General features: G+C 60.1%; 2 protein-coding genes across 4 annotated transcripts; one reads left to right on the plus strand and one right to left on the minus strand.

Annotated features, from left to right (window-relative positions):
- Positions 1-125: 125 nt before the first annotated feature.
- PAOX (polyamine oxidase) lies at positions 126-18,770 on the minus strand. 2 transcript variants are annotated; one of them, XM_071215604.1, is made up of 7 exons: positions 18,642-18,770; positions 9,763-10,249; positions 9,026-9,225; positions 6,948-7,197; positions 5,662-5,774; positions 5,052-5,209; positions 126-1,872 (listed from the first exon to the last, which is right to left on the minus strand). In XM_071215604.1, the coding sequence occupies exons 1-7, from the start codon at positions 18,718-18,720 to the stop codon at positions 1,747-1,749; spliced, it is 1,413 nt and encodes a 470-aa protein (XP_071071705.1). In that variant the 5' UTR covers positions 18,721-18,770; the 3' UTR covers positions 126-1,746. The 2 variants fall into 2 exon arrangements, with proteins under 2 accessions (XP_071071705.1, XP_058154057.1); XM_058298074.2 differs by lacking the exon at positions 18,642-18,770 and adding an exon at positions 10,594-10,888.
- Positions 16,972-24,195, plus strand: ECHS1 (enoyl-CoA hydratase, short chain 1). Of its 2 annotated transcripts, none has more exons than XM_058298076.2 (8): positions 16,972-17,372; positions 17,502-17,699; positions 18,708-18,835; positions 19,457-19,556; positions 20,955-21,059; positions 21,422-21,541; positions 23,087-23,154; positions 23,914-24,195. In XM_058298076.2, exons 1-8 carry the CDS (start codon positions 17,312-17,314, stop codon positions 23,977-23,979), a joined length of 846 nt encoding a protein of 281 aa, XP_058154059.1. In that variant the 5' UTR covers positions 16,972-17,311; the 3' UTR covers positions 23,980-24,195. The 2 variants fall into 2 exon arrangements, with proteins under 2 accessions (XP_058154059.1, XP_004450623.1); XM_004450566.4 differs by having other exon boundaries at positions 16,981-17,146.
- The last annotated feature ends 1,408 nt before the right edge of the window (positions 24,196-25,603 follow it).

A 25,603-nucleotide genomic window follows, 5' to 3' on the forward strand; every position in this document is an offset into this window, starting at 1 on the left:
GGGGCGGGGCCGGGAGAGGGCAGGACCCCGACCCCTCCCGCCGCCGGCCTGGGAGTTCTCCGGCGTTCGTTTTTTTCCTTTTTATTATTTGTAAAATATATTTAATTACATAAATGTTACAATGGTTGACTTTTTAATTATTTATTGACCTTTATTAAAGTATCCCAGCTCCCCCTAGAGTAAGTGAAGCAAAAATATTTGATCCTCTTAAAAAATGTGGTTAAAAACTTTCAAATATTGTAAATTTTCTTTATAAATGTAATATCTTCGCCTTCCAAGTATTGCATCGTTACTTTGATGTATCAAATTGTTTCACAGCACTTCTGTCAAGTTAAGCTTACTAATACAATGAGCCTGAAATTCTCTTAACTGTCCCAAAACTATGGCTACATTTAGGCAGTTTACCCTCAAATCAGTAGTAGAAGCAACTGCTCAATTACTTCCTGGTGACAAGAGGGTCGCTCCAAGGGGTCTCAGCTGCTCAAACACACTCCGGTTCTGGCTCACGAAAGCGTCCCTTCTGTGGTTCCAGCACCCCCACCAAGGAAGGCCCACCCAGGAAGACAGCCGCACTCCCAGGCTGGGGGCTGCTCAGAGCCGGGGGCAGACCCCCTGCGGTGAGGACCCCCAGCGCCCTCCCAGGCGGGGCGGCCTGGCCCCTTTGGACAGGGAAATGCCTCCCCGGGTGCGTGCCCTGGAGAAGCCTACACTCAACCCTCTCCAGTCCACGCGCAGGCCGTGGCCTCAGTGGGCGCCTGGCCCCCTCCAGCTGCAGACACACACCCCCACACCCCGGTTTCTCTCTCCACCGACAGAAGCAAGCAGCACAGGAACGGGCAGTACTGACCCCACAGCAAGGAGCCAGGCCGGGAGGAGAGCCAGATGGAGACTCTGGAGGAGGCAGCAGGCCGAGCAGTCGGGGTGCAGGTGGACGGGGCGAGGCCAGCGCCCCCCAGCCCAGGCCCGTGGACGCTGGGGGCACCGCGGTGATTCCACCATGGGGGACATCTTCCTCCTGGCTGGGTGGTCAGCGTAGGGTGGTGGGGAGGGCCCGAGCCTGCTCTAGTCATGACAGGGCAGGCACCGGGGCTCGGTGAGCCTGAGCCCTCTCGTCCTCAGCAGGAAAGTGGGAACAAGAGGGCAGAGGCTGTGGGGCTGCCTGGCGGCTGCAGGGAAATAAAAAAGGAGCAGCTGGGCCCAGGGCCGGACACCCCCCACCGCGAGCTGGCAAGCTGCTGCTCACCCTCCAGGGTTGGCCCGGGGCACCCCTCCATGCACCAAGCCCACTTGGATGGGCTCCAAGGACGCTCGCCCTCACTGCCTTCTCTGCAGCAGGTCCAGTGCAGCACGTGGTCGGGCATCCTGGCCCCCAGAGAGCACTCAGGAGACGCCTCGACATGCCCGGGGTAAGGCAGGCCAGGGGGTGGGGGCCAGGGCGAGCGGGCCAGGGCGAGGGCCTCCCGGCGGGAGGACAAACGTGGCCCGAGCCAGACGCTGGAGGAGCAGAGACGACTCGACGCGAGCAGGCCTCAAGGTGCTTTAGGTGAGCAGGCCTCAAGGTGCTTTAGGTGTGCGTCACACGCTCACGACCGCGCTGGCCCAGGCAAGGCCCGCAGGCCTCCAGCACGGCAGGTGCGGGAAGGAGAGGGAGGCCGGCTACCGAGCAGGAGACTGTCCTTGGCGTCCCCAAACCTCAAGCAGGTCCGTCAGAGGAAGGCTGGGCTCCAGCCGGCCACGGGGCAGGGCTCAGAGCTTGGGCCGGGTCTGCAGGCCGATGAGGCGCTCGGCCTCACGCCAGCCGGATAGCAGGGCCCCGTGCGTGGTGGAGTAGAACGTGCGGTGGGTGGCTTCCCCGGCAAACAGCACCTGCGGCTGCAGAGCAGGGCAGGGTTAGCGCGACGCCAGGCCCCAGGCCGCTCCTGTGCTTGCTGCTCAGTGAAGCTTATTGCTACAGTGAACCTAATTCTCCTAACTGTCCCAAAATTACCGATACAATTAGGCAGCTTTTACCCTCAAATGAGCGGTCTAAGCAACTGCTCAGTTACTTACTGGGTTACAAGAGTGTCACTCCAAGGGGTCTGAGTTTTTGAAGCAAGCTCCTAAAATGGCAAACACACTCAGATTCCTTCTCAGGAAAATGTCACTACTGTGGTTTCGATGCTCTTGAACCTCCAGTACTTGCCTGAGGACCCATAGTGTGGTTCTGATGTGAACACAGAACAAGAGCCAGCGTCTACCACTACAGTAATGAAGGAAGTCCAGGCAACAGACAAGAGCCCGTGGAAATAAACATAATAGCAAAATGTAAAACTCAACAGAAGGATTGGAACCCATGGCAGAGCACAAAAAAAGAGAGAATTTACATAAGAAAAGATTAGAAAGTCGGTAACTCCAAAATCCAAATAACAGAAATCCCAGAAAAAGAGAAAAGGAAAAAAAAATGAAGGGAGAGTATGTCAAACTGATAATTCCAGAGAATTTCCTGAATTAATAAGCATGAGTTTCCAAATCTAAAGGTTTGACCAAGTGCTTAGTGCAAAGAATGGAAGCATTTCTTGGTGAAATTCAGAACTCAGGCATAAAGCGCCGTGTACGGAAGGGGTTCAGACGTGTCTGGAACAAGAATGGGGTCCGGTCAGGGCCCCTTCCCCGCTGGTGTCAGCCCCAGGCAGCTGTGAGAAGGCAGCACCGAGGGGGTGCCCCAAGCCGGGGCTGCACGTCACCGTGGGGTTTCTAGTGGCCGCGAGGTCTTGGACGCTCCTTCGTGGGGAGGCAGGACCCGTGCCCCTCCCTGGATCTGGGCTGGTTGACCCGTCGGCCAGTGGAGGGGGCGGGGCAGAAGTGCTGCGTTCTGACGTCCAGGCCCCTGGCACACCTGTGCCGAGCGGAGCCCTGAGCACAGAGCACCAGGAGGGGCTGCGCGCCGCGCTCCAGCCACAGTCCCAGCTGGGGTGCAGACAGGGGAGTGCAGGGGCCCCTGACTGACCTAGAGACTCAGCATAATGGTTTCCACCACAGAGTTTTGGGGTGATTTGTTACACAGCAATATCATCTGGGACACCTGGCCAGACTATCAAGTGTAAGGGCAGAAATAAGACATTTTCAGACATGCAAAGCCTCTAAAAGTTGACCTCCCATGCCCCCTTTTCTCAGGAAGCTTCTGCAGCAAATGCTCCAACACAGCAAAGGAGCTACCCAAGAGGGATGACGCAGAACCCAAGACCACGGTCCAGAGCCGGAGCCGGGCTCGGGGGTCCCAGGAAGAGCCCAGAGAATGGAGCCCACGGCACAGGGCAGTGGGCTGCACTGCCGGCCCCAGGAGCCACGCGGCCAGAGCACCCGGACAGCTAGCAGGGCGGGCAGGAAGCACACACACACGTGCACACGCCCACATGCCACCTCACACCCACCTCACGCTCACATACTCCACCTTACACTCACCTCACACACGCACTCACACACCTCACGCATACTCACCCACACACACTCATGCTCACACTCTGCCTCACGCACACTTACACACACTCATGCACCCACATGCTTGCATGCACACACATACACTCATATGCTCACAGGCATTCACACACACATGCACACTCACGTACGCACGTGTGCTCTCACTTGCTCACACATGCACACTCATGTACATGCTCACAATACTCTGTCACACACACAAGTGAGCAAGAGAAGAAACCATCATGTCCTCAAAGCTCAGGTGTGAATAGTATTTGCAGAGCAAACGAGTACGCGAACGTGGTGGGGCAGAGGGTCTGGGAGTTGGGGAGGGCAAAGGAGTGAAAGAAAGCTAAAACCTCATCCTCCACAGTGAGAGACTAACCCATGATGCCTAAAACTGGAAATGCAAGAAGCAAAGTTAAAAAAAACATGCAAACCGAAAAGTGGAAAGTGGAAAATCAAATGCTTACTCTTGGATAATGCTGAGGAACTGTTCATTTTCCTCTCAGTGTCATAACAGAATTGTGGTTCTACTCTTCTGAAAAGGGTATCCTTATATACTAGAGACACACACCACACTGCATGCAGAAGAAATGAAGTCACGGGTGGGATATGCTTACACGTCGGAAGGGGCAGGGGGTCAAGCTGAAAAAAGGCTGGCTGAGCTGACAATGCTGAGGCTGGGAAATGGGGACTCAGAGGTTTAATAGCTCTGTATGCATTTGAAGTTTTCCATAATAAAGTTGGTTAAAAGTGGCAGTGTGGGGAAGCAGATGTGGCTCAAGCAGCTGGGCACCTGCCTACCATGTGGGAGGTCCCAGGTTCAGTTCCCAGTGCCTCCTAAAGAAGACAAACAAGACAGCTAGATGATGTAACAAGGTGACACAGTGAGATGATGCAACAAAGAGACAGCAAGGAAACACAATGAGAGACATAACAAGCAGGGAGTAGAGGTGGCTCAAGTGACTGGGTGCCTCCCTTCCATATGGGAGGTCCCAGGTTCCATTCCCCATGCCTCCTGAAAAGAAGACACAGAGAGCAGAAAGCGAGTGCAAACAATGAGGAGGAGAATAAATAAATAAAATAAACCTTTTTAAAAAAAGCAAAAGTGGCAGTATAGGGGAGTGGGTGTAGCTCAAGTGGTTGAGTGCCTGCTTCCCATGTAGGAGGTCCCAGGTTCAATCCCCAGTACGTCCTTAAAAAAAAAGTGTCAGTGCAAACAAGCCAGTTAGATATACAGAATTTCTGGAAATTTGAGATAAGAACTGGCTAAAGACACGGCTGCCCCGGTATGGGGGGGAGGGGTGCCCCTGCCTGCGCTGCGTGTTATTTCCTTTGGTGTGGTCAACCAGCTGGCTCTGTAGAGCTCTCACGCTCTTTAGGCTACATCCATTGTAAACCTGGAGGAATAACACCTTCCTAAAGTGATTCTTAATTTCAAAACGACAGTGGACTCTGAGTTGCACGAGTCCCGGCCTCATGCAGCGGCTCCCTCTCCAGCAGCTCTCAGCCTGCACAGGACCATCCTGCTTTGGGGAGGGGGCCTCTGCAGGACAACCCCTGGTGCCCCCCGCACCCAGGCTGCACCATCATACCTGGGCATCTACGCCGCCTGCAGGGAGGGGCTCGGCCAGCTTGTCCACGTCGTCCCCAGAGCTGCCCACGGCGACGTAGCTGTAGGAGCCCCTGGTGTAGGGGTCGCTGTGCCAGCAAGACCGCAGCAGGCTCCTGGGCGCGGGAAGCTGGGGATTCCCTGCAGAGACCAGCGTGCTAATACCCCCCCCCCCATTAACACAACCCTCCCGTGCCTGCAGCGCAGTTTTCATCTGAAGGTGGAGCAGTTCCAAAGCGGCAGGCACTGCCACGGAAGAAACCAAGCCACAGAGCCTTAGTGAGGCTCCTCCTGCCAGCTCAGCTTGCCAAACCCTCAGCACGGAGACGTGGGCGCCCCACGGAGCAGCCTGAGGCGGCTGGCAGCCGCACCGTGCTGCTCTGGAACCTCGGTTTCCTCATCTGGGAAATCTGGCTGACAACCACATTTATTTTGGCTGCAGATTCCAAAAAAGGCAGCAGCAGAAGTGTTTGCACAACAATTTCGTTTCCTCGCAGAGCAGGGCCTGCGGTGCGGAGCTCCCTGACATCAGCCTTTCCCTGCTCTGAAGCCTGGCCCTGGAGGCTGCCAGCCCCGCGCGGTGCGGGAAGTACCTGTCATCCTCCGCAGGGCCCGGGTCAGGGAGACGAGCACCTCCTCATCAGACAGCGTCTCCATGAACTCGGACTCGCGCCCAGCGATGAACCCGCAAAGCACGTGGGAGGACCTGCGTGGGAGAGGCCGCTGACACCCGGCTCTGCCCCGGGCCTCCCAGGGAGCAGATGGGGACTGCCGCCCGTGCAGGGGCTACCAGCCCCACCCACAGTGCCGTGCACGCAGCCCCAGGGTCCCGAGCCCTGCTGGGGGCTGGGGGCCAGGACTACTTCTCAACACCAAGACGGCGTTTGCACCGCTGCTTCACCCAATCAAGGCACTGCACCGGGCACGGTGTCCTTCACCACCACAGGTGCACAGCACAGAGGTCGATGCCCAAGAACGTCCCTGGTGGAGCAGCGACCTCCGATGTCATCACAGTTCAGCCGAGCGCGTGTCCCTAACGCCACGTGAGGAAGAGGGAGCTCTGCACCCTCCCTCGGGCGTGGCGGGAGCAGCTCGGCACAGGGCTTAGGAGCTGCACCGCCACCACTTCCACTTGGAGCGAGCTCAGCAGGGCACAGGGTCTCGTCACCACGAGAACGACCGGCAGTGTTTTATAGTCAGTGATAAAATGTGAGCTCTCAAGCTGAAAATAGAATTTTTTGAAAACTTGCGTCGGCCACCTTCAGCTTAACGGTGCCCAGTATTAAAGGCTTTTCTCAGTTCAGCTGATGATATTAACAAATTTGATTTTTTGACGTAATCTAATGAAAAGTGTCAACATTGGGAAGATTGCATGACTCAGCAAACCAATATTTTCCAAATGACCAAAATCACCAAAATCATGGGTAGAATGGATCCACCCAGAGTGCCAGGCTAACAGGTGGACTTTTTTTTTGGCCGGGAGAATTGGCCTCTTCTTCTCTAAATTATTCACACATTTTTTTAAGTTATCTTTTGAATTAGCCCCTAACTTCGTCCAGCAGCTGAGCCATTCGATCTAGCACTGTGTCTGTGGGAACGGAACTCCACAGCTTATCGCGATGTTTAACTATCACACCATGTCCAAGCATTGCCTCCCAGTTATGACTCCCATCTCCTCTGGCTCCCTGCACATCACAGCAGAGGCGCTCCTGCGGGTTGAACACGCTCTCCTGCTGTGGCCCTTTCTAGGTCCTGCAGTGGCAGGGCCCGGGTGTTACACCCCGGGGGAGCTCCAGAGGTACCCCCCCCCAAGAGGATCAAACCACGGAAACCAGCAGAGCCACGAGGCTTCCTCGGACAACCCCGGCGAGCCACGTACTCGAAGGCAGGCAAGACCAAGAAGCCGATGAGCTTCTGGAGCCAGGCGTCCTGTGGTGCCGCGGCGGGCTCAAGCGGTGACGTGTCCTCCCACACCACCTGGATGAACTGGCAGTCCGGCTCCCAGAAGGGCTCCGCAAACTCCAGGAAGATTTTATTGTTGGTCCCAAAGCCCATTCTCCGGATCACGTCTGCCTTCTCTGGGGGCAGTGGCGGCTGAAAGAAGGTGTCCAGATGCTCTTTAAGGAAACCTGGAAGTCATAATCACACTGACTTACACACGCCGGCCTCTTACAATGGACCCGAGAGCCAACGTGGAGCCCCCCGTGCCCCGTCAGAGGAGCCGGAGAAGGAGGTTCTTGGAGATGCAGTCGAGAGGCCACAGCGGGTCACCCATGCGGCCAGGCTCCCCTGTCCCACCGCCCTGGCTTGCAGAAGTGGGGTGGCCGGCCCCGCCCTCCGGGCCCACGGTCTGGGGCCAGCTCCTGCCAGCTAGCAACCCCACCCCCACCCAGACCAGCTGTTCTGAGGGACCATTTCCTCATTTCTAAGCCTTCTGCCTCTCAATTCTGCAAGCCACACGGTTCAAGAACGAGCCTGGGGTAGAAGCTACATGAAAATTAAACTGTCTGGCTAAAACACACATACACATTCAGAACAACAAACAAAACAAAAACAAAAACCACTTAGTACAAAGTCAAACAACAAATCGGGATGAAACACCTGCAGCACACGGAATAAGCCAGTTTTCTTTACATAGAAAACGAGCTCACAAATCAGTAAGTAGATGAACAACCCAGTAAAAAGCAGGCAGAGGCCACCGAGAGGCGGTGAGACGTGAGCGCCTGGCCGCACGGCCACGGAGCCCACGGACGTGGCACCGCCTTCCGAAGCAGCCGATGGACAGCTCCCACCACCCGCACCGACCCTACGGGTATTTTCACCTGTGTGTTCAAATGCGCTTGTTAAACACCGTGGGAAATTGAAAAAGTGAAAAGTCACTAAATTTCTGTGGACCTTAAATAATGACATCCACATCCGAGAAAACATCACGTGGCCATAAGAAAAAAAAATGTGCTGACGCGCAACGGTTGAGCACCTGCTTCATATGTACAGGGTCCCAGGTTCAATCCCTAGTACCTCCTAAAAAAACAAAAATGAAAATGCCATGGAGGCGGCCCAGGCGGCTAGCGCATCCACTGACTGTACCCCAGGGGCCGGGCCGAGCAGGGGTCTACTGCACGAACAAGTAGGTGGGTGAATCACAGCCCCTGATGCTAAAAAGAGAGGGGGACGGCGATAAGTCTCTATGCGCTAATTTGGGAAAAGTGACAGAATTTTTATTCAGAAAACACAAAAGCCAAGCAGACAACAACAGGGTGCTGCAAGGAAAGGAGACGTGTCTGGTGAGGGCAAGAGGGTCCACGCCAGGCGGCTCGAGGGCACGCAGCCCCGCGTGGGGGCTCCTCCTGGTCACTCCACACCCTCCGCCAGATCCAGCGTCCCCTCAGCTCGGGCACTCACCAGCTTTGTGAAACGGCAACCTAAAAGTCCCGCTTCCCAAGCGGGCACGGGCCGCCATGAGGAGTCGACGAGATTTGCAGGCGGCAGGCGCAGGGGCGCCCACGGGAACACAGCCTGCGCGGGGCGGCTATCCCACCACCAGCTTTGCTCAGCCTTCCCCGCATCTGACCAAACTTCTGAAACAAGTTCTACTCAAAGACCTACATCTAAGGCATGTATCTGGAGCCAAAAAAAAGCGCGTGTGCCGCTCCTGTCACGACTGCCGCCCGGCTGCCCTGGAGACCCGGTTTCCTGCCATCCCTGTCCAAGGAGGCTCGCTTCCTTTCCAGCCACCTCCAAACTGGCAAAACATCTGCTCCTTTGCACTTCTCTCACGGTTAAACCCCTACGTCCCAAGTATGCAAAGGCTAGAAACGCCAAGTAACGTAGACTGTCGGACAATTTTAAAACGAAAATGTGAGCTTAATATCAAAGCAAAGGCAATGCCCCAGAGTCATCACCGGGGCAGGACGAGGCCAGAGGGCGCCTGACCCCGCGGGGGTAAGCCGGCCTCACCCAGTGGCACGGTGAGGATGACGTGGTGAGCAGGGAAGCAGCCTCCGTCCTCACACTCCACCAGCACCGGGAATGTCTCCCTGGGAAGCGCCTCGTCTCGGAAGGCGCCGTTCCAGTGGATGGTTTTCACGGGCTTGTTAAAAACCACGGTGTCCTCAGGCAGGGAGGCCAGGAGGCAGCTGGGGAGGCCCTCGTAGCCACTGCGGGGGACAGAAGCAGCCAGTGGCGTTGAAGGAGCGCGTCCCTGGAAGGGAAGGCTGGCAGGAATAAACCCACCGGCTCGGGGAGCTCCTAACGTGTGGCCAGGGCCAGGGGCCGGGCGAGGAGGGCAGGCCTTGGGGGCTGAGGTCTGGGGCGCAGACCCGGGAGGGGAGGGCACTCACACCTGACCCCAGTAACTCAGGACTAAAGGAGGAAATGAGCGCAAAGCTCCCACCCACAGAGCCACAATCCCCACCCCTGGGAATTCGGGCTGACAAAGTGTCCAGTCAGACACTGAGGGCGGGGAGCGGCTTGCCAGGAGGGCCCCTTAAATACGCTGTGAAGGAGGGGTTACATCTTTCCTCTTTCAAACACATTCTCTTCAAACTAACACCCTTCATTTTCTCAAACGAGCAAAATCAGGGAAAGGCAGAGAGAAACAGCGTCTCTGAAATGGACTTGGGGTCTCCTGTCCGTGCCCTGCCCCCCGCCGGTCCCAAGCGCCGGGGCTGGAGGGCGGGCAGGGGTGCACGTACCCCGGGAGGGTGCAGTCCAGCCCGGGCAGCATGGCATACTCGCCGAAGGGCCCCAGCGCCACCAGGTCCATGCTGTGCGTGCCGCTCACGCAGCACTCCAGGTGAAAGAAGGCGTTCAGGATGGCCAGCTTGAGCCTCTGGGTCTCCTCGTCCTCCGTCCACTCGGCCACCTGCTGGCCGATCTCCTTCTTGAGGAACTCCCCGACGCTGGGGACAGGGGTCTCGGCCACGTGCAGGAACTCGCGGGTGCGGTCCAGCAGGCCGTAGAACAGGTCGGCCATGTCGGCCACCAGCTGCAGGCTCACCCGCGCCCCGGAGCTGGTGTAGGCCGCGGAGGGCAGGCCCACGTGGCCGCCGAGCTCCACGCGCTGGTTCTCCTCCGACAGCGCGCTCTCCGGCAGCAGCCCGTGCTGGGCAGCCAGCTGGAAGACGGGGTTGCCTCTGGACGGGCCGTGGATCCAGTGCGCACCCACCTCCACCACGCCGCCTGCGGAGGGGACAGGAGGCGCCCCGTGAGGTCCTCTCGCTGAGAGCCGGGCCCTGCCCAAGCGAGCGGGGACGGGGGTCGCCTGCACCTGCTCGGGAAGGGCGGCCTCTGGGCAGACAGCCTTCCCTTCCCGGCAGGGGCCCACCTCACTGGAGGAGACTCGGCTGGGTGTCGGCCGCGGTGACCCGGAGCGGATTAAGCGCGGGGCGGGGATTCACTCTGGGGGCAGGTGAGCGGCAGTCGGGTAACCCTGCGGCGCACGCCGAGCCCGAGGCCGGCTAGCGAGGCGCCACCGGGCTTCCGGGAAGCGGTTCCGGGAAGGGGTTCCGGGAAGGGGCCGTTACCGAATCTGCGCTCCGAGCGGATGCGGCCCCCGGCGCGGGCAGTGGCCTCCAGGACCCGCAGCTGCCGGAAGGCCGGGTGGCGGCAGAGCCTCTCCGCGGCTCCCAGCCCCGCGATGCCGCCGCCCACCACCAGCACCCGGCGGCCGCCACCCGGGGCCTCCGCGCTGCCGCCTTCCGACTCCATCGCGCCGTCCCGGGCTGTCCCCGCGCGTCCCCGCCGCCGCCTCGCGGAGGTCTGGTGCCTGCTCGAGACTGCCGCGCCGGGGCGGGGCGGGGCGGGGCGGGCCGGGCCGGGGGCGGGGAGCGCGCGAGGGGGGCGCGAGACCCGGGTGCGGAGCCCGCGGGGGTTAGGGGCGCGGGGCGCACGAGACTGGGGTGGCGAGGGACCCGGAGCAGGAGAATCCAGAGGCGGAGCGGGGGGCGGGGCGGGGGGCGTGAGGGTCACGAGACGGAGGGACAGGGATGGGGAGCCCGCCGACCCTTCGTGGTTCCTGGCAGTTTGGGAACGAGGAGGGGGAGGGGAGGGCGCGGGGCAGGGCCTGGGTCCCGAGTCAGCCGCGCGCGGCTCCGAGCGCTCTCGGGGCTGGCCTGGGGAGGGCCGGGTCCTGGCTAGGCCCTGCGCGCCCCGAGGCCTGCTCTGGGTACGCTGGCCCCTGGGTGCAGGACCGCGGCCTCCCAGCAGGACGGCGGGCCTTTCGGGCGGGGGTCTGGCTTGTTCAGCTCCCCTTGCCCCTCCCGGCCCTCGCGGCCCAGGTCGGGTGCTGCAGAGCGAGCGCGGGAGGCCGGTGGATGTTTCCAGGATGGCGGGAGCTGTGGTGTCAGGGGTGGGACCAGGGGGGCTTAAGAGGGGGTCCGTGGGGTGGCATCTGTGCCCCGCGCCGCGCTGTGTGCAGTTACAGCCTTCCTCGAATGCGCAGGATCTCGGAAGCTGCACAGGAGCAGGGTAGTGGGGACCACACCTTCCCCCCGCCCCCACCCCCCCAGGGTGCTTCCCGGGCCCCTGGGCATCCCCAGCCGCCCCTCTCCTAGTCCAACTCGCTGGCCTTCCCGGAGCCTTCCTCCAATTCAGGCCAGTCTGGCCTCTTGGGCGTTGCCGTCCTCAGGGGCCAGGCTCTTCCCAGTCGTGGGTTAAGGGCGATCACCTTGGCCGTGACCCCATGCCTGCAGCTGGGAGGTGGCCACCAACGCTCAGGACTGCTCTGCCAGGTCAGGCTGCCCTCTCTGTCCGGAATGGACCTCTCCCTTTTCGGAGGCCTTTCCCTCTCTCCAGAGCCCCCTGAGCCCCAGTCCTTCATTTCCTCCGGTGATTTGGGGCAGCACACACTCCTGCCTGAGAAAAGATGCTACACTGCAAACCTAAATATGCCTTTATTTTGCCCTCACACTTGATTTACAGTTTGCCTGCACACAGACTTACAGGTTACGAACATTTTCCTTGAGGACTTCCAGTCTCCTCTCTCCCAGTAGTGCTGGCACAAAATTCAAGGCGATTCTAATTTCTAGTCCTTTGCCTGTGAGCTGGTTTCCCCCTCTCCCGGAAGCGGCTGGGACTCTCGCTCAAGTTCTCAGCTATCTCGACGTGGGTCTGTGGGTCCATTTCCTTCACCAGCACTCGAGGGACCTTCACCCGGAAATGCCCATCGGAGAAGTGACTTCATTATCCATTTCCCTGATTAATTAGTCCCCTGAGGAGCTCTCCCCTGTCTCTTTTAGAACTCCCATTTTAGGGTGTCAGGCCCTCTAGACTGATCCTTGGGTGTTCTTATCTGTTGTCTCCTGTTTCCCATCTTTATCTTTTTGCTTTGCTTTCTGAGAGATTCCTTTCAGCTTTAATTCCTGAATCTTCTATTGAGTTTTTATTTCTGCTCTAACAGTTTTTAATTTTTAATAGTTCTCTCTCCTAAAATGAATGTTTCTTTTTAAAGAAAAGAAGCATTCTATTCTCACCACACTGATGCAATATTCTCTCATCTGTGGATGCCCATGATAAAAACGGAGGGGTTATTCTCCCTGCAGAGTGTCTTTCCTCTGAATTGTCTGTGCTGGCTAGCCTGTCTTCAGGATGGAAGCTTTCCGAGGAGTCTGGTCATGTTTGCTTGAGACAAAAGAGACCCTGGAAGCATCCGCTTTGAGGGTGGCTTATTGTTTGAGCTGGACTCCGGGGTGCACTGGGTGGCCTGCTGGTCAGGAAGCCCCAGGGAAGGCCTTCGGTCTTTCTTCCCGGGTGCAGGTTTCCCAGGACCCGTCTCCTGCAGGGAGCCTGCCGCCTGGCTGCCAGCAAGCTGAGTGCGGACAGGGCACCAGGCGGCTTGCTCGCTCCGCCTCGCCCGCCTCGCCCGCCTGCCCCCTGCAGCCGGAGTCCCTCCGGGCAGCGCTGTCTGGCACGTGCTCACGCCCCTGAGGGCAGGGGCCTGGCTTGCCTGCAGCCCGCTACAAGGCTTGCCACTTGTGCCAGGCGGCCAAGTTCCCCTCCGGTACCCCAGCCCCTCTGTGGGCCACATCCATCCCTGTGTTGGCCTGTGAGACTTTGGGGGTGGGGAACTGGCACCTCCTGCCTGAGTTTGGGAACAGGACAGGGTGCTGAGAGGCTTTCTGAAAGAGAAGGGGCACGGGGTCCCATGGCCTGGGCGGGGGATCTGAGCAGCCCCCTGCAGTCCGGAGTGAACGCTCATCCCAGTGGTGGGCGGGGGAAGGGTGGCCCCCGGCTCCAGCCCATCAAGGATATTGAGAAGCTGAGCAGTGGGAGGATGGAGACCAGCCACCAGGCGGCCCTGTCTGTCACCACCTGGGGCAGGACAAGGATGGCCATCGGCCGGCTAGGGGCACCCAGCCCTGAGCCCCAACACAGGCCTCCTCGGCTGCGCCGCTGAGCCACAGGCCCCAAAACCAAGATAAAGGGCATCAGCGGCGAGGCAGGAGGCAGACGTTAAACGCTAGTTTGTTGTGCAGGGGACGGTCCTTGGAAAACAGGAGTCTGCCAGTGCCTGGTCCCTCCCTCCCCCCTCCACGGGGACTTTGCCGCAGCTTTGCGGGAATGCCTAGTGCTGGCAAGTCACCCAAACCTCATAGCTGTGCCGGGTACAAGCACCCAAGTCCCACCCTTCCTGTCCCCTGGGGGAGAGGCCCTAGGTGTGGGAGTGCCAAAGGCAGGGCCAGCGGAGCTGCAGCTGGACGGGCGCCCTGGGCGGGGGAGGCGCTCCCCTCCGCGACGCCTCCTCCCATGCTCCCTGCTCTGGCTGCTCTGGTGGCCCTCCTAGCCCCCGGGCGCCTGTTAAACTCCCGTAGCAGGAAAAGTGCCTTAGGTCACCTTACCGTGTATGTGCCTGCTGGACACCTAGGTGTGCAGGACTGAGTGCCCCGGCTGCGTGGGTGGATGAAAACTCCGTGAGGAGGGCGCACTCCCGTGGCCCTGCACCTCTGGACGCTGGCGGCCCTGCTGGCCTGGGGCCGGGGCTCGGGATCCGAGGATGCAAGGTGCTGGCTGCCTGTACCCAGAGGGGCTGCTGCGCAGGCAGGGTGACCCGGAGGAAACGGAGAGTCGGGGGGGGGGGGGGGAGGGGGAGAACGGGGGCGTGGCCGGTGCCCCAGCGACCCCCAAGAGGCCGCCAAGTGCACGCCTGGGAAAACGGAACAGAGCAGACCTGGGCCTACAGAGCCTTGTCACAACCCGACACCCCACGGGGGCGTGGATCACCACAAACTTGACCAACTAGCAGATGGTCAGCAGACCTCGCGAAGTGCTTGGGGGTGCACCCGGCCTGCCACCCCCCACCCATCACCCCAGCTTTTCATGAAGGGATACAGGAGAGGAAAACACCTCAGGAAGAGAGAGACGCAGAGAGGGAAGGTGGCTGCGTGGTGCCAGGTGCAGCGGGAGGGGGGTGGTGACGCGGCTGAGGGCGCCCGGGACCCTCCCCTAGGTGCAGAGGGAGCGTGGTCTGCACACACCTGGGTTCTGGCTGCGCGTGCCAGACTCGACTTGCGGCCTCCAGAGCTGCTGTTTTAAGCCTCCCAGCTCTGCCACGGCCGCCCCAGGAAACCAAGAAGGGCAAAGGGCTGTACACCTGCAAAAATGCCCTTGTCCCCTCACACGGACCCCTCCAGCTGGACGGTCCGGGAACAAGGACCAGTGATTGGGAAAAAGGCAAAGTCCCACGACTGGTTTCAACAGTCCTGCCCCCTGGGGAGGGGCACCTCAGACCAGGTGTGGTGGGGGGCACACTGCTCTTCTTGTTCTCTAGATCCAGCCCGGACCAAGCAGCAGCGTGTCATCCCTGCTTTCAGACCCGCACCACCGAGACGCGGCCCAGCAGGTGCAGACGCAGGCATGACTCCTGGCGCCCAGGAGAGGGTCCCGCCACTCGGGCACAGCCGGAAAGACTTAACCAAAGAGATTTATTTTTTTAAACAGGCTACCAAGGTATAATTTGTACACCACAAAATTCACCCATTTAAAGTAAAATCCAATGACTTTTAGTATACAGTTGTGCAACCATCACCACAATCAATTTTAAAATATTTTCACCACCTCCCCCATAAAATATCTGTAACCTTGAGGAGTCACCTCCATTTCCCCTACCTGCAGCCCCTGATAACCACTAATCTGCTTTCTGTCCCTATAGATTTGTCTGTTCTGGGCATTTCACATAAATGGAATTATTTAGTATGTGGCCTCTTTGTGTCATGTTTTTTGACATAGTGTTTCTCCACGTTGTAATGTGTATCAGAACTTCATTCCTTTTTAGGGCAAAATAATATTCCAGTGTGTGGATAGACCACATTTTGTTTATCCATCAGCTGATGGACGTTTATGTTGTTTCCATTTTAGGACTATTATGAACAATGCTGCTACAATCATTTGTGTACACGGTTGCCTGGACGTGTTTTTATTTCTCTTGGTTATATACAGAGGACTGGAATTGCTAGGTCACATGGTAACTGATTTAACATTTTGAGGAATTGCCAGGCAGTCTTCCAGAGTAGCTGTCCCAAATTTACATTCCCACCAGCAGCATAAGGGTCCTGGTTTCTCCACATCTCACCAACATTTATTGTATTTTAGCCTCTGCAGTGGGTGTGAAGTGATGCCCAATGGTCTTCATACGCGTTTCCCTAATACTAATGATGCTGAACATCACCGCACGTACGTCTTCTTTTGGGGAGAGGTGTATTCAGAGCCTTGGGCCGCTTAGAAATGGTTTCCACGCCTTACACTGCTGGTGAGGCGCCTCCTGTCAGGACGGGCTCTCTGCCTGCTCTCACCTGACACCTCCGCATCCTCAGACCTGCCTGCAAGTGGTGCTGGTGTCTCTACGTGGGCTTTCCCACTGGCTTTTCAAGGTGCGCGAGCCTCTCCGTGCCTTTCCCGTGTCCATCTACAGCTGGGGCTCTGCCCCCCCTTTCCCCTCTCCACAGACTCTCTTCAGCTTTGGGGACACAAGGGCAGAAGGCCTGGTTCCTGCCCACTTCTGCTCTGGTCCCCAGGTCTCCATTCCCTTTGCAGGGGCTTTCTCTTTGAGGGGCCACTGAAGGTCCAAGGTCCTCAAGGCTCCCCCCAAGGCACCAGTCAGGGCTGCGTTAATAAACAACACAGTAAAAGCTTATTCTCTTTCACATCCCAGCCCCAGCAGGCCACATTCAGGAAGCTAGCTGACACTTCAACCCCTGGTTCTCCAAAGCTGCCCTGGGGACCAGTCCCTCTGTCAGCGAGAAGAGACGACGGCTGAGCCCAATCGCAGAGCTGAAAGCTGAAAATGGCACGCAGCTGTGTCCTGTCCGCGAGAAGAGGCCAGCTGGGGACACTCGGCATGGCCTCCCAAACTCCGCCTTCTTCGCTCGCAGAGAATCCACTCAGGCCAAGCAGCCACGGTGCCCGGCTCGGAGTGGGGGGCCCCGGGGCCCTCGCCGCTGGGCCGAGCTGGCTGGCGGCCCAGCGACCCTGGGACTGACGGCAGAGGGCCCCGCGCGGGCCCCGGGAAAGGGGCGACCAGGGGCAGACGCCAGCGCGGCCACCGCGCACGAAGGGGAGGAAACGGGCGGCCGCGGGCCGGCAGGCCCCGACCCGAGCGGAGCTGCCGCGTCCTCGGCGGGCTCTCCCCGCGCGCCCCTGGACCTTGACCGGCTTTTCGAGCCCGCGCCTGCGCAGAGGCGGGCCGGGGGAGCTCCGGCCTGTGGGCAGCACCAGCGACGACCCGCGCCCCGGGCGCCCTCGCTGCCGCAGCGGCTCCTCCCGGGGCGGGGCGAGGCGAGCCAGGCGGGCCCTCCGCGGCGTGTCCGCGGTTCCCGCGGGGCCTCCGCCGTCGCCCCGCCCCTTTCCCGCCGCCTCTCCCGCCTCCCCGTTAATCACGCGATAGCCGCGCGGCGGTCTCGCGATACCCTCCCCATGGGCGGAGCGAGCCCTGAGTGGTGGGGCTGGGGGGCGGCTCCCCGGGCAGGCCCGCGGCGGGGAGGGTCGGCCAGTGCGCCATGGCCTCCCTGCGCGGCCTGCTGCTCGCGCTGCGCCGCCCGCTGCCGCCCTGGGCCGCCTGCCCCGCGCAGCGTTCGTTTGCAGCGGGTGAGCGCCGAGGAGGGCCCGACTCGGCCCCGTCACCTCCCGGGGGTCCCACCTGCACCCCGCCGACCCTGCCCTCGTCCCAGCCACCCCGGTCCCCACCCCGCTGTCTAAGGTCCACGACCTGAGCTCGCTGGAGGGAGGACGGGGTCGAGCTCCTGGTCCCTGATGGCCCCTAAGCTCGGCTCCTCAGGAGCGGCGTCGATGCCTGCTGCCATTTCAGCATCTGGTGGGTGGTTGTGGAGGTAGAGGGGCAATTGGAGCCCGGGCGGAAGCTGGCAGGGGTCACTGCCTGTCGCCCCATGCTTACCCCCACCCGCTGTGGTAACTCGTCTGGGTGTCCCTGTCTCCCGTCTAGGTGCCAACTTTGAGTACATCATCACAGAAAAGAAGGGGAAGAATGGCACCGTGGGCCTGATCCGGCTGAACCGCCCCAAAGCGCTCAACGCACTTTGCGACAGCCTGGTCACGGAGCTCAACCAGGCCCTGGACGCCTTCGAAGACGACCCAGCCATTGGGGCGATAGTCCTGACCGGCGGGGATAAAGCGTTTGCAGGTGTGGTACATGGCAGTGCCACCTTTGAGTCCGGGCAGGTGTGCGAGGGCACTCGGAGTGCCATCACTCCTGTAGCACGTGCCGCCGTCAGAAGCCTCAGGACGGGCTTAGACCGCTGTGATAGCGTCAGAAAACTCCACACAGCGTGGGGCTTACGTAAACGTTAAGCCAGACGGGCACACGTAAACGTTAAGCCAGACGGGCACACGCAAACTGCTCAGGTCAACCCTGCGGCGGGGAACGTCCAGCCGTGGTCGGCCCACATGGCGCTGCAGGTAGCTCAGGCTACGCGGGTGCTGGGTGACAAGTGAGCAGGCCCGCGGTGGTTCCTGCTAAAGCAGGTGCCGTGCAACGGTTTGACTTAAACATCGGGGATCTATCGGGTCGTGATTTGAGGCTAGAAGTCAGTCGAGGCGCCAGCACGGCAGTGCTTTCTCCAGAAGACGGTGCGGTGGCGCTCTGGCTGGCTGCCGGCCGTCCTTGCTCCTTGGCTTTTCCGTGAAGGGGCAGTGCACATGGCAGCGTCCTCTCCTTTCTCCTCCCGGTTCCGTTGCCTGGCTTCTGGCTGCTCCCCATGGCTTCCTCTCCACATCCAGAGTCCTTGCTTAGGAGGACTTCAGCCATGTTGGATAAACGCCCGCCCCGTTCAGTCTGGGCAGAGCTCAACTAATAACATCTTCCAAGGTCCAGTGACAAATGGGCTCAACCCCCCGGACCAGGGAACAGGACTCAAGCATCCCTTTGTGGGAATGTGATTCAGTCCACAGCCTCTTACCTGTCCCAGGGACCCTCCATCTCCCCCTTTCCTTGAGCCCACCTCCGCCTGTTACCTGTCCCAGGGCATTATGTACTCATCACAGCACAGTGCCCTGTCCACCTGAGTGCTGGGCCGTGGCCTCAGCGGCCCTGCAGCCCCGCAGCCCACAGGCAGGTGCTCCGTACCTGTCAGGTGATCTGGCAGTGGGGTCTGCTTGCTGGTAACTGGACTCTCTTTCCATTCCTTTCCAGCTGGAGCCGACATCAAGGAAATGCAGGACCGGACGTTCCAGAGTTGTTACTCCGGCAAGTTCCTGGCCCACTGGGACCGTCTGGCCCACACCAAGAAGCCAGTTATAGCCGCTGTCAACGGCTACGCGGTGCGTGTCGTTCAGACTCTCCTCTCAGGTGGCTTAAGAAGTTGCACCTGTGCAGTACAGCCCCCTTGACTCCCCCGGGAAGGCCCTGCCCCCACCAGGCGAGGACTATACAGTTCACTGACTCTTCTGGCCCCGCCGCCCCAGGGGACTGCCTTCTGCCATCAGGGCTCTTTGCCCCTGGGCTTGGCACACCAGGGCTTCCCTGTCACGTGGCAGCCGGTCTTGCACCATCCAGAAGTGCCAGCCTCAGCCTGGGGAGGTGCAGGTGGTCACGTCAATGCGTGACTTCTTTATTTCATAAATTCTCTTTGGGGTCAGCAGAGTGCAGCCCACAAGCTCATTGTGGCCACTGCCTGTCTTGTGTTCATTGGTTCATAGCCAGGGTCTTTCGTTCACACGTTCTCTGGGTGCTTTGGAGCAAACCAAGTCCAGCCCTTTATAGAGAATGCGTGCTGACCCCTGGCGTTCAGAATTGACCATCGGCTGGTCACGTCTGGTAACGTGACTAACTTTGCCGTGCCCCGGACTGTTTCACATTAATGAGAATGGACTTGAGCAGAGAGCGGCTTCGTGACTGGGCACTAGTGAGGCTGCGCCTTTGTTGGCTCTTCTGTCTTGCAGCTGGGCGGGGGCTGTGAGCTTGCCATGATGTGCGACATCGTCTACGCCGGGGAGAAAGCTCAGTTTGCACAGCCGGAGATCTTGCTGGGGACCATCCCAGGTAAAGAGCGATCATGGCTCGGGCATGAATTTGCAAGGCCCTTCCCCAAGTTGGCCCGCTTTCGGGGGATGTAGGCTCTAGGCTGTTGCCTGTGTCCCCTTAAGGTGGCTGCTAGCCTCGGGGGGGGGGGGAGGCGCAGCACCCTGCCAGCCGGGGTGAGGGCCGGCGTGTGGGCCGCTCTGGGCTGCGGCCAGTGCTCTCGGGGGACGTGCAGAGCTCGGGAAGTGGCCTGGGCACGTGCTCCTCTGACTGCCACCCCTCGCCCAGGCCCACGTCCCACCAGAAAGGCCAGGTACGCCAAAGTGGCGAGGGCACTGAAGACCTGGCCGCCCGAACTCCAGCAATTGCTTCCTGCTCAGTCATAGCCACCGCGACTCCTGAGCGGGCCACAGGCTGGGAAAGGAGTGTGGTGGCCGTGGACTGGCGCCAAGGGCTGCTGACGGGAGTCTCGAGCACCAGCTAGAGCGAGTGCCGTGGTCGCACCTCAGTTGGGCTGAACAGGGAAGCAGCCCCCTGCCCTGGGAGGAATCGGGGTCCTGGGCAGTGACCTGCTTGCCCTGGCGGTTGTCCCAGCTTCAGGCTCTGCAGGGGATGGCGGGGACAGCTGGCGGGCAGCTGTGGGAGCTGAGTCAGGGTGTGGCGTGGAAGAGGCAGGAGAGGCAGGACACCCTGCGCGAGCCCCAGTGCTAAGCCGGGGGCCATACCTGCCCCCAGGCTAGTTTGTAAGGGGAGGGACTTCCTGTCTCCTTGGCAGCCTGTCATTCATTCCTCGGTCATTCACTCGTGGGGCAGGGTGGGGTGGACACTGTCCAGCATCGAGTGACTGGGACTGAGGCTGAACAGAGGGGCATGACCGTGTGGGAGGCTGGGTTCCTGCAGGGCCACCCACCTGGAGTGTGAGGACAAGGGTGGGGGGGGGCCCAGGCCTGCAGGGAGGGGTGCCGCCTCCGTGCAAAGGCACTTTCCAAAGGGGCCTGGCTGGACAACTCTGCCGGCAGGGTGAGCGGGTGATGCCCACCCTGAGGGCAGCCACGGACATTGGATGCCCTGCCCGGGGGCACCGGACATCAGGCTCCAGTTCTGGGGCAAGAACTCAGGTCTGACCTGCCAGTACATGCCTCCCGGCTGGTGAGGTGGAACCTGGCACGGGAACCCCGGGCCTGGGCCCGCAGGTGGTCCTGTGGGCATCCGTGGCGTCCTGAGAGCAGGGTTTGGGGTGGAGGACCAGGTGTGTGCATGGGGCACGCTCAGCCCTGTGGCCTCCCGTTGTCCCCAGCCTGCCCCGCCCCTTCTAGGCCCGTCTCCAGCCCTCGGGCCTGCCAGCCACAAGCCTGTGGCATTTTCTTCCTTCCAAGCATCACAGAGCTGCACTGACAGCAGCGCCCTCCACCCTTGTAGGTTCAGGGGGCACCCAGAGGCTCACCCGCGCCGTCGGGAAGTCGCTGGCGATGGAAATGGTCCTCACCGGCGACCGCATCTCAGCCCAGGACGCCAAGCAAGCAGGTGCCGCCTGGGAGGGCGGGGGAGATGGGTGGGCACGCTCTGTACGCTGCTCTTCAGGGCATCGGCCCTCGGCCCCCGCCTGCTCCACTGTCACATCCGCCTGCCTCACTTTTCCTTGGGCCTTTGCTCTCCTGTCCCGTGCGCGGCCTGGTCTGCACAGCACAAGGGTCCAGTAGCTGCAGCAGCAGAGGGACGCATCCCCCGCCTTGGGCAGCGCGGTGCACGCTGCCCTTTTCAAAGCGGTTCCCATTCAACATTCAGAGAACCCAGGCGCTCCAAGTGCTTTGCTCCCAAAAGTCACTAACGACTCAAAAGAACCAAACTGGTGTGTTTCTACATGGTTTTTATGTGTTTTGTTTTAGGTCTTGTCAGCAAAATTTTTCCTGTCGAGACGGTGGTGGAAGAAGCCATCCGATGTGCAGAAAAAATCGCCAGCAATTCTAAAATTGTGGTAGCTATAGCCAAAGAATCAGTGAATGCAGGTAGGGACTGCCGATGGGAGGGGCCCAGGGCCAGGGGTCTCCAGCCGGCAGGCAGGTGAGGCTCAAGGGCCTGAATTGCTCTGCCCCAGCCACATGGCTGCAAACCACTGGCTGCCAGCAGAGCTCTGGTCTCAGGTCACCCTCCTTTCGGACCAAGGGCCAGCCAGGCCTGGGGACAGACCAGCACCGGGTGGGCACAGAACAGAGGCCACAAGGGAGTCACGGTCACTGGTGAGGGACCGCTGTGCGCGTGGTGACAGCGTTCTCTGTTAACTGCGGGCCGTGTCCACTCAATGGCCGGTCGCCCTTCGAGGGCCTGAGCCTGCCACGGGGGCCACACCAGCCCGACAATCGTGGCAGAAGGAGAGGGGCAGGGGCTGCAGCTGGTGTCTGCCGGGTGCAGTGAGCTCTCACAGCACCGGGCTGGCTTGAGCCTGGCACAGCACTGCGCTCAACCTCTGGCCTGTTGGCTCCATGCTGCCCAGAGGCCCGAGGCCCGCCTGAGCCCGTGCTCGGCACAGGTCCCCAGGCAGTAGCTCTGTCTGGGGCTGCTCATCTGGAAAACTCTGGCAATCTCTCCCAGCTTTGCTGAAGGCCATGGTTTCACGGGCTCACAGGTGAAGCCATTTGTGGCACCGGGCATACACCAGGCTCTGCTAAACACACACTGCGGTCAGCCCAGTGTCCGAGTGTGATTGGCAAGGCCGAGGCTGAAGGCCTGTGGCCGCCCGGCTGTGCTGGTGGTGCCTCACTGTCCAATGACGCCAAGGCTCCCCTCTGCCTGCCCCTGGCCCGTTTTCCCCTTCGTGGAGCAGAGGACGCCCAGGCCCAAGCAGCTGGCACCTCTCAGGGCACAGTGCCAGCCCCATGTCCCTCTGGTTTCCCGCAATTCCACAGGCTGCTGCCAGCCTCCTGTAGCTGGGCAGGCTGGAAGTGCTGCAGAGCCCTCTCGCTGGGGCCCCCTGTGGGCTGTGGCAGCTCTCCGCCCCCTGCTGATGTTCAGAAGGGCAGAGCCTCTGGGGAGGGCCGAGCCTGGGGAGGTGTAGACACTGCGTTGGCAGGCACAGCGACGTGGAGGGTAGGGCATATTGGGGGTGCCTCCTGTCGCCATGAGAAAAAGCCCTCCCTCCTATCGTGCCATCGTGGTTTGTAACTTCCTGGGTTATTTTCCCCAGCCTTTTTTTTTTGCCCCCCGCCCCATTGTCTGCTCTCTGTGTCCATTTGCTGTGTGTTCTTCTGTTTCCATTTGTATTCTTGTCATCAGCACCTGGCATGTGTGTCTCTTTTTTGTTGTGTCATCTCGCTGTGTCAGCTCTTCATGTGTGTGGCGCCACTCCAGGACAGGCTGCACTTTTTTTGCACGGGGTGGCTCTCCTTGCAGGGCACACTCCTTGCGTGTGGGGCTCCCCTACGTGGGGGACACCACTGTATGGCTCGGCACTCCTTGAGCGTATCAGCACTGTGTTTGGGCCAGCTCATCACACCTCATGTGTGGTAGGCGGACACCTTATTTGTTGAGCCAAATCCACTTCCCTTTTTCCCCAGCTTTTGAGACGACTTTGGCAGAAGGAAATAGGTTGGAGAAGAAACTCTTTTATTCAACTTTTGCCACTGTAAGTAAACGGAATCAAACCGGGGAATCATGTATTCTGATCTTAAAAGTTGTTAGGAATTTCCTTTTACATGGAAAAGGATTTTATCGTTAAATACCATTTATTTTTGGTTAGAAATGTTAGTTTTGCCTCTGGCTGGACAAGATTTGTTCCATCAGTGTGTCTTGATTTTGGCCACATACAGTGTGGGAAAGTCAGGTTCTTCTTGTTACAAAGGCCTTAGGAAATCCTGTCCTTACCCAGCACTGTTCTTGCTCCGTGTCTTGCTCGGGATTTTCCTGGAACATGTGGCTGGAATGGGGCGCGGGCGTGCTTTAGAGCCGCTCTTTCCCCATTTCCGCCCGCAGACGAGGGAAGCCGTTCTTCCAGTCGCTCCCGGTCACCTTTGTCACTGGAGAAGGCGCGTCTAGATGATTTACAGAATTAAAAGTGGTTTGGGCTCTTAGGAAGACGTGAAGATGCCTGTGTGCACGCATGTGTGTGTACACGTGTGCGCGTGGGGGCGTGCACGGGGAGTGGGCCCTGACGCCCTGGCCGGCTCTCTCCAGGCGCAGACGCCTGCGCGCCGGCTCGTCACAGGCCCGTTGCCGGCCAGCCCTGTAGTCCAGGTCTCGGAGGCCGTGGGTCACGGGCCGGCCCGGGCATCTGGGTTGTTCCGGGTGACCCTAGTCCTGTGGGCGGGGGGCGCATTGGGGAGAAACCTGGAGCCCAGGCCGGGAAAGGTGAGCTCGGCCTTGGACTCTGCGCCCGTCCCCGCAGGAGGACCGGAAGGAAGGGATGACTGCGTTTGTGGAGAAGAGGAAGGCCAACTTCAGAGACCAGTAGGCGCCGCCACGGCCTCGCCAGCCGCAGGCGCACAGCCTATCTCAGGGCCGCCCGAGTGCCGCACAGCGTCGCTCAGCGTCTCCCCGGCCGCAGGCCGAGGCTCGGCCGCCCCCGCCCTCCCGCCGTGGTGCCTGTCTTCACCGGGGCTCGCTGCAATCAAGTGGGTCACGTTCTGGTCTATCATGCGCCTTTAAATAAAGCCAGTGATGGAGCCCAGCGAGCTTTAGTAACTTTTTTACCAGGTCTGGGGGAGGGAGTGGTGCTGGCGGTGGGAGGGTCTGCCCAGCTGGCGTCTCCTTTAATCCTCCCTGGAGGCTGGGTGCGCCGTGCGGAGGTGTGCGTGCCTCGTGGTCACGTTCAGCGGGGCCCAGGTCCACACAGCGCCGTCCCCCCACTGCCCTCCCGGGCGCCCTCGGCTCGTCCACCCTGCAGTCGTCCCTGCAGTCGTCTCGCACGGGCCAGGTGCGTGCTGTACGCCCACAGCAGTGTCTTTTCACCAACGTGGATTCTGTGCACACTGTCCTAAAATTTCACACAGAACGTCTGCTGCGCACAGCTGTACTTGACTAGCCTTGGTTTTCTTAAGTAGACTTTATTTTTTTTTTAGCAGTTTCGGGTTTCCAGGAAACTTGCACGCAGAGTAGCGAGTTCGCCCACCTCCCTGCAACTTCCTGCGGCTCGCATCTTGGCGAGTGTACTGGCTGCCCTCGATGGGCCCTTGATGTGCTTCTCTTTAGTTACCAAACCCTCAGCTCGCTTCAGGCTCACCCCACTTCGGTGTCACTCCCTAGAATGCCCTCTGCCCTCCTAGTCCTCCCCATGCCACGCAGAGCCATGGCAGCTGCTGGTGCTTTCCTGTCCTGGGGCTTACTAGCCTTCTCTCAGGGCCCTGCAGGATTTAGTAATAGGGTCTGTCACGACCAGGTTACTCTGGCCTCGCCAGCGGGCAGCTCGTTACTGTCGTGCTTGTGGGCACGCTGCAGCCGCGCTCCAGGCATGAGTCCTTGCACTTGAACTAGAAGCCACAACCTGCTGGGCAGCAGGCCGCGGTGCCAGGCCAGGGGCCCCTGGGTGGGAGCCCTCCACGAGGCAGGCGCCCGGCACCGGGAACCTGCGCGGTGTCGCGGAGCAGGCCTCAGGAGAGCAGCAGCAGGTCGGGGCCAGGCCAGGTGCTGCAGGTTAGAGGGCTGGGGCAGGGTCTGCAGGCCAGGCCAGGTGCTGCTCTGCAGAGATGGCCTCACTCACCAGGCCCCGAGAGAAAGCTCTGCCTGAGTGAGGGATCCGAGCCCTGGCGGGACACACAGCGAGTCCTGCCGAGCTCTCTGAGGTCCCCGAGCCCTGGCGGGACACACAGCGAGTCCTGCCGAGCTCTCTGAGGTCCCCGAGCCCTGGCGGGACACACAGCGAGTCCTGCCGAGCTCTCTGAGGTCCCCCCACTCGCAGCGGAAGGCACTGGTTCCCCCAGGTGACTCTGGTTTCACAGGCCCTGCTCTCCCTAGGCAGCTGCGGCCCCCAAAGCACCCCATGTACAGGTGGCCTCCTGCATGTCCGACGGCTAGGTGTGGACAGGTAACAGATGGTTCCTGGAGCAAGGCCATTTCCAATGAGGCAGGCTGTGTCCTGG

Source organism: Dasypus novemcinctus, chromosome 6, assembly GCF_030445035.2.
Source record: "Dasypus novemcinctus isolate mDasNov1 chromosome 6, mDasNov1.1.hap2, whole genome shotgun sequence".
In the NCBI taxonomy this organism is placed as follows: domain Eukaryota; kingdom Metazoa; phylum Chordata; class Mammalia; order Cingulata; family Dasypodidae; genus Dasypus; species Dasypus novemcinctus.

Bases quoted from the DNA above. Each gene is read 5' to 3' on its own strand.
- PAOX (XM_058298074.2), bottom strand. From the start codon at position 10,777: ATGGAGTCGGAAGGCGGCAGCGCGGAGGCCCCGGGTGGCGGCCGCCGG. The intron at 9,226-9,762 runs GTACGTGCACCC...TGTCCCCCGCAG, and splicing joins CTGGACTGCACCCTCCCGGG to TGGCTACGAGGGCCTCCCCA. The intron at 1,873-5,051 runs GTATGATGGTGC...CCTGCTCTGCAG, and splicing joins CAGGCGGCGTAGATGCCCAG to CCGCAGGTGCTGTTTGCCGG.
- ECHS1 (XM_004450566.4), top strand. From the start codon at position 17,059: ATGGCCTCCCTGCGCGGCCTGCTGCTCGCGCTGCGCCGCCCGCTGCCG. The intron at 17,700-18,707 runs GTGTGGTACATG...ATTCCTTTCCAG, and splicing joins CGGGGATAAAGCGTTTGCAG to CTGGAGCCGACATCAAGGAA. The intron at 18,836-19,456 runs GTGCGTGTCGTT...TCTGTCTTGCAG, and splicing joins CCGCTGTCAACGGCTACGCG to CTGGGCGGGGGCTGTGAGCT.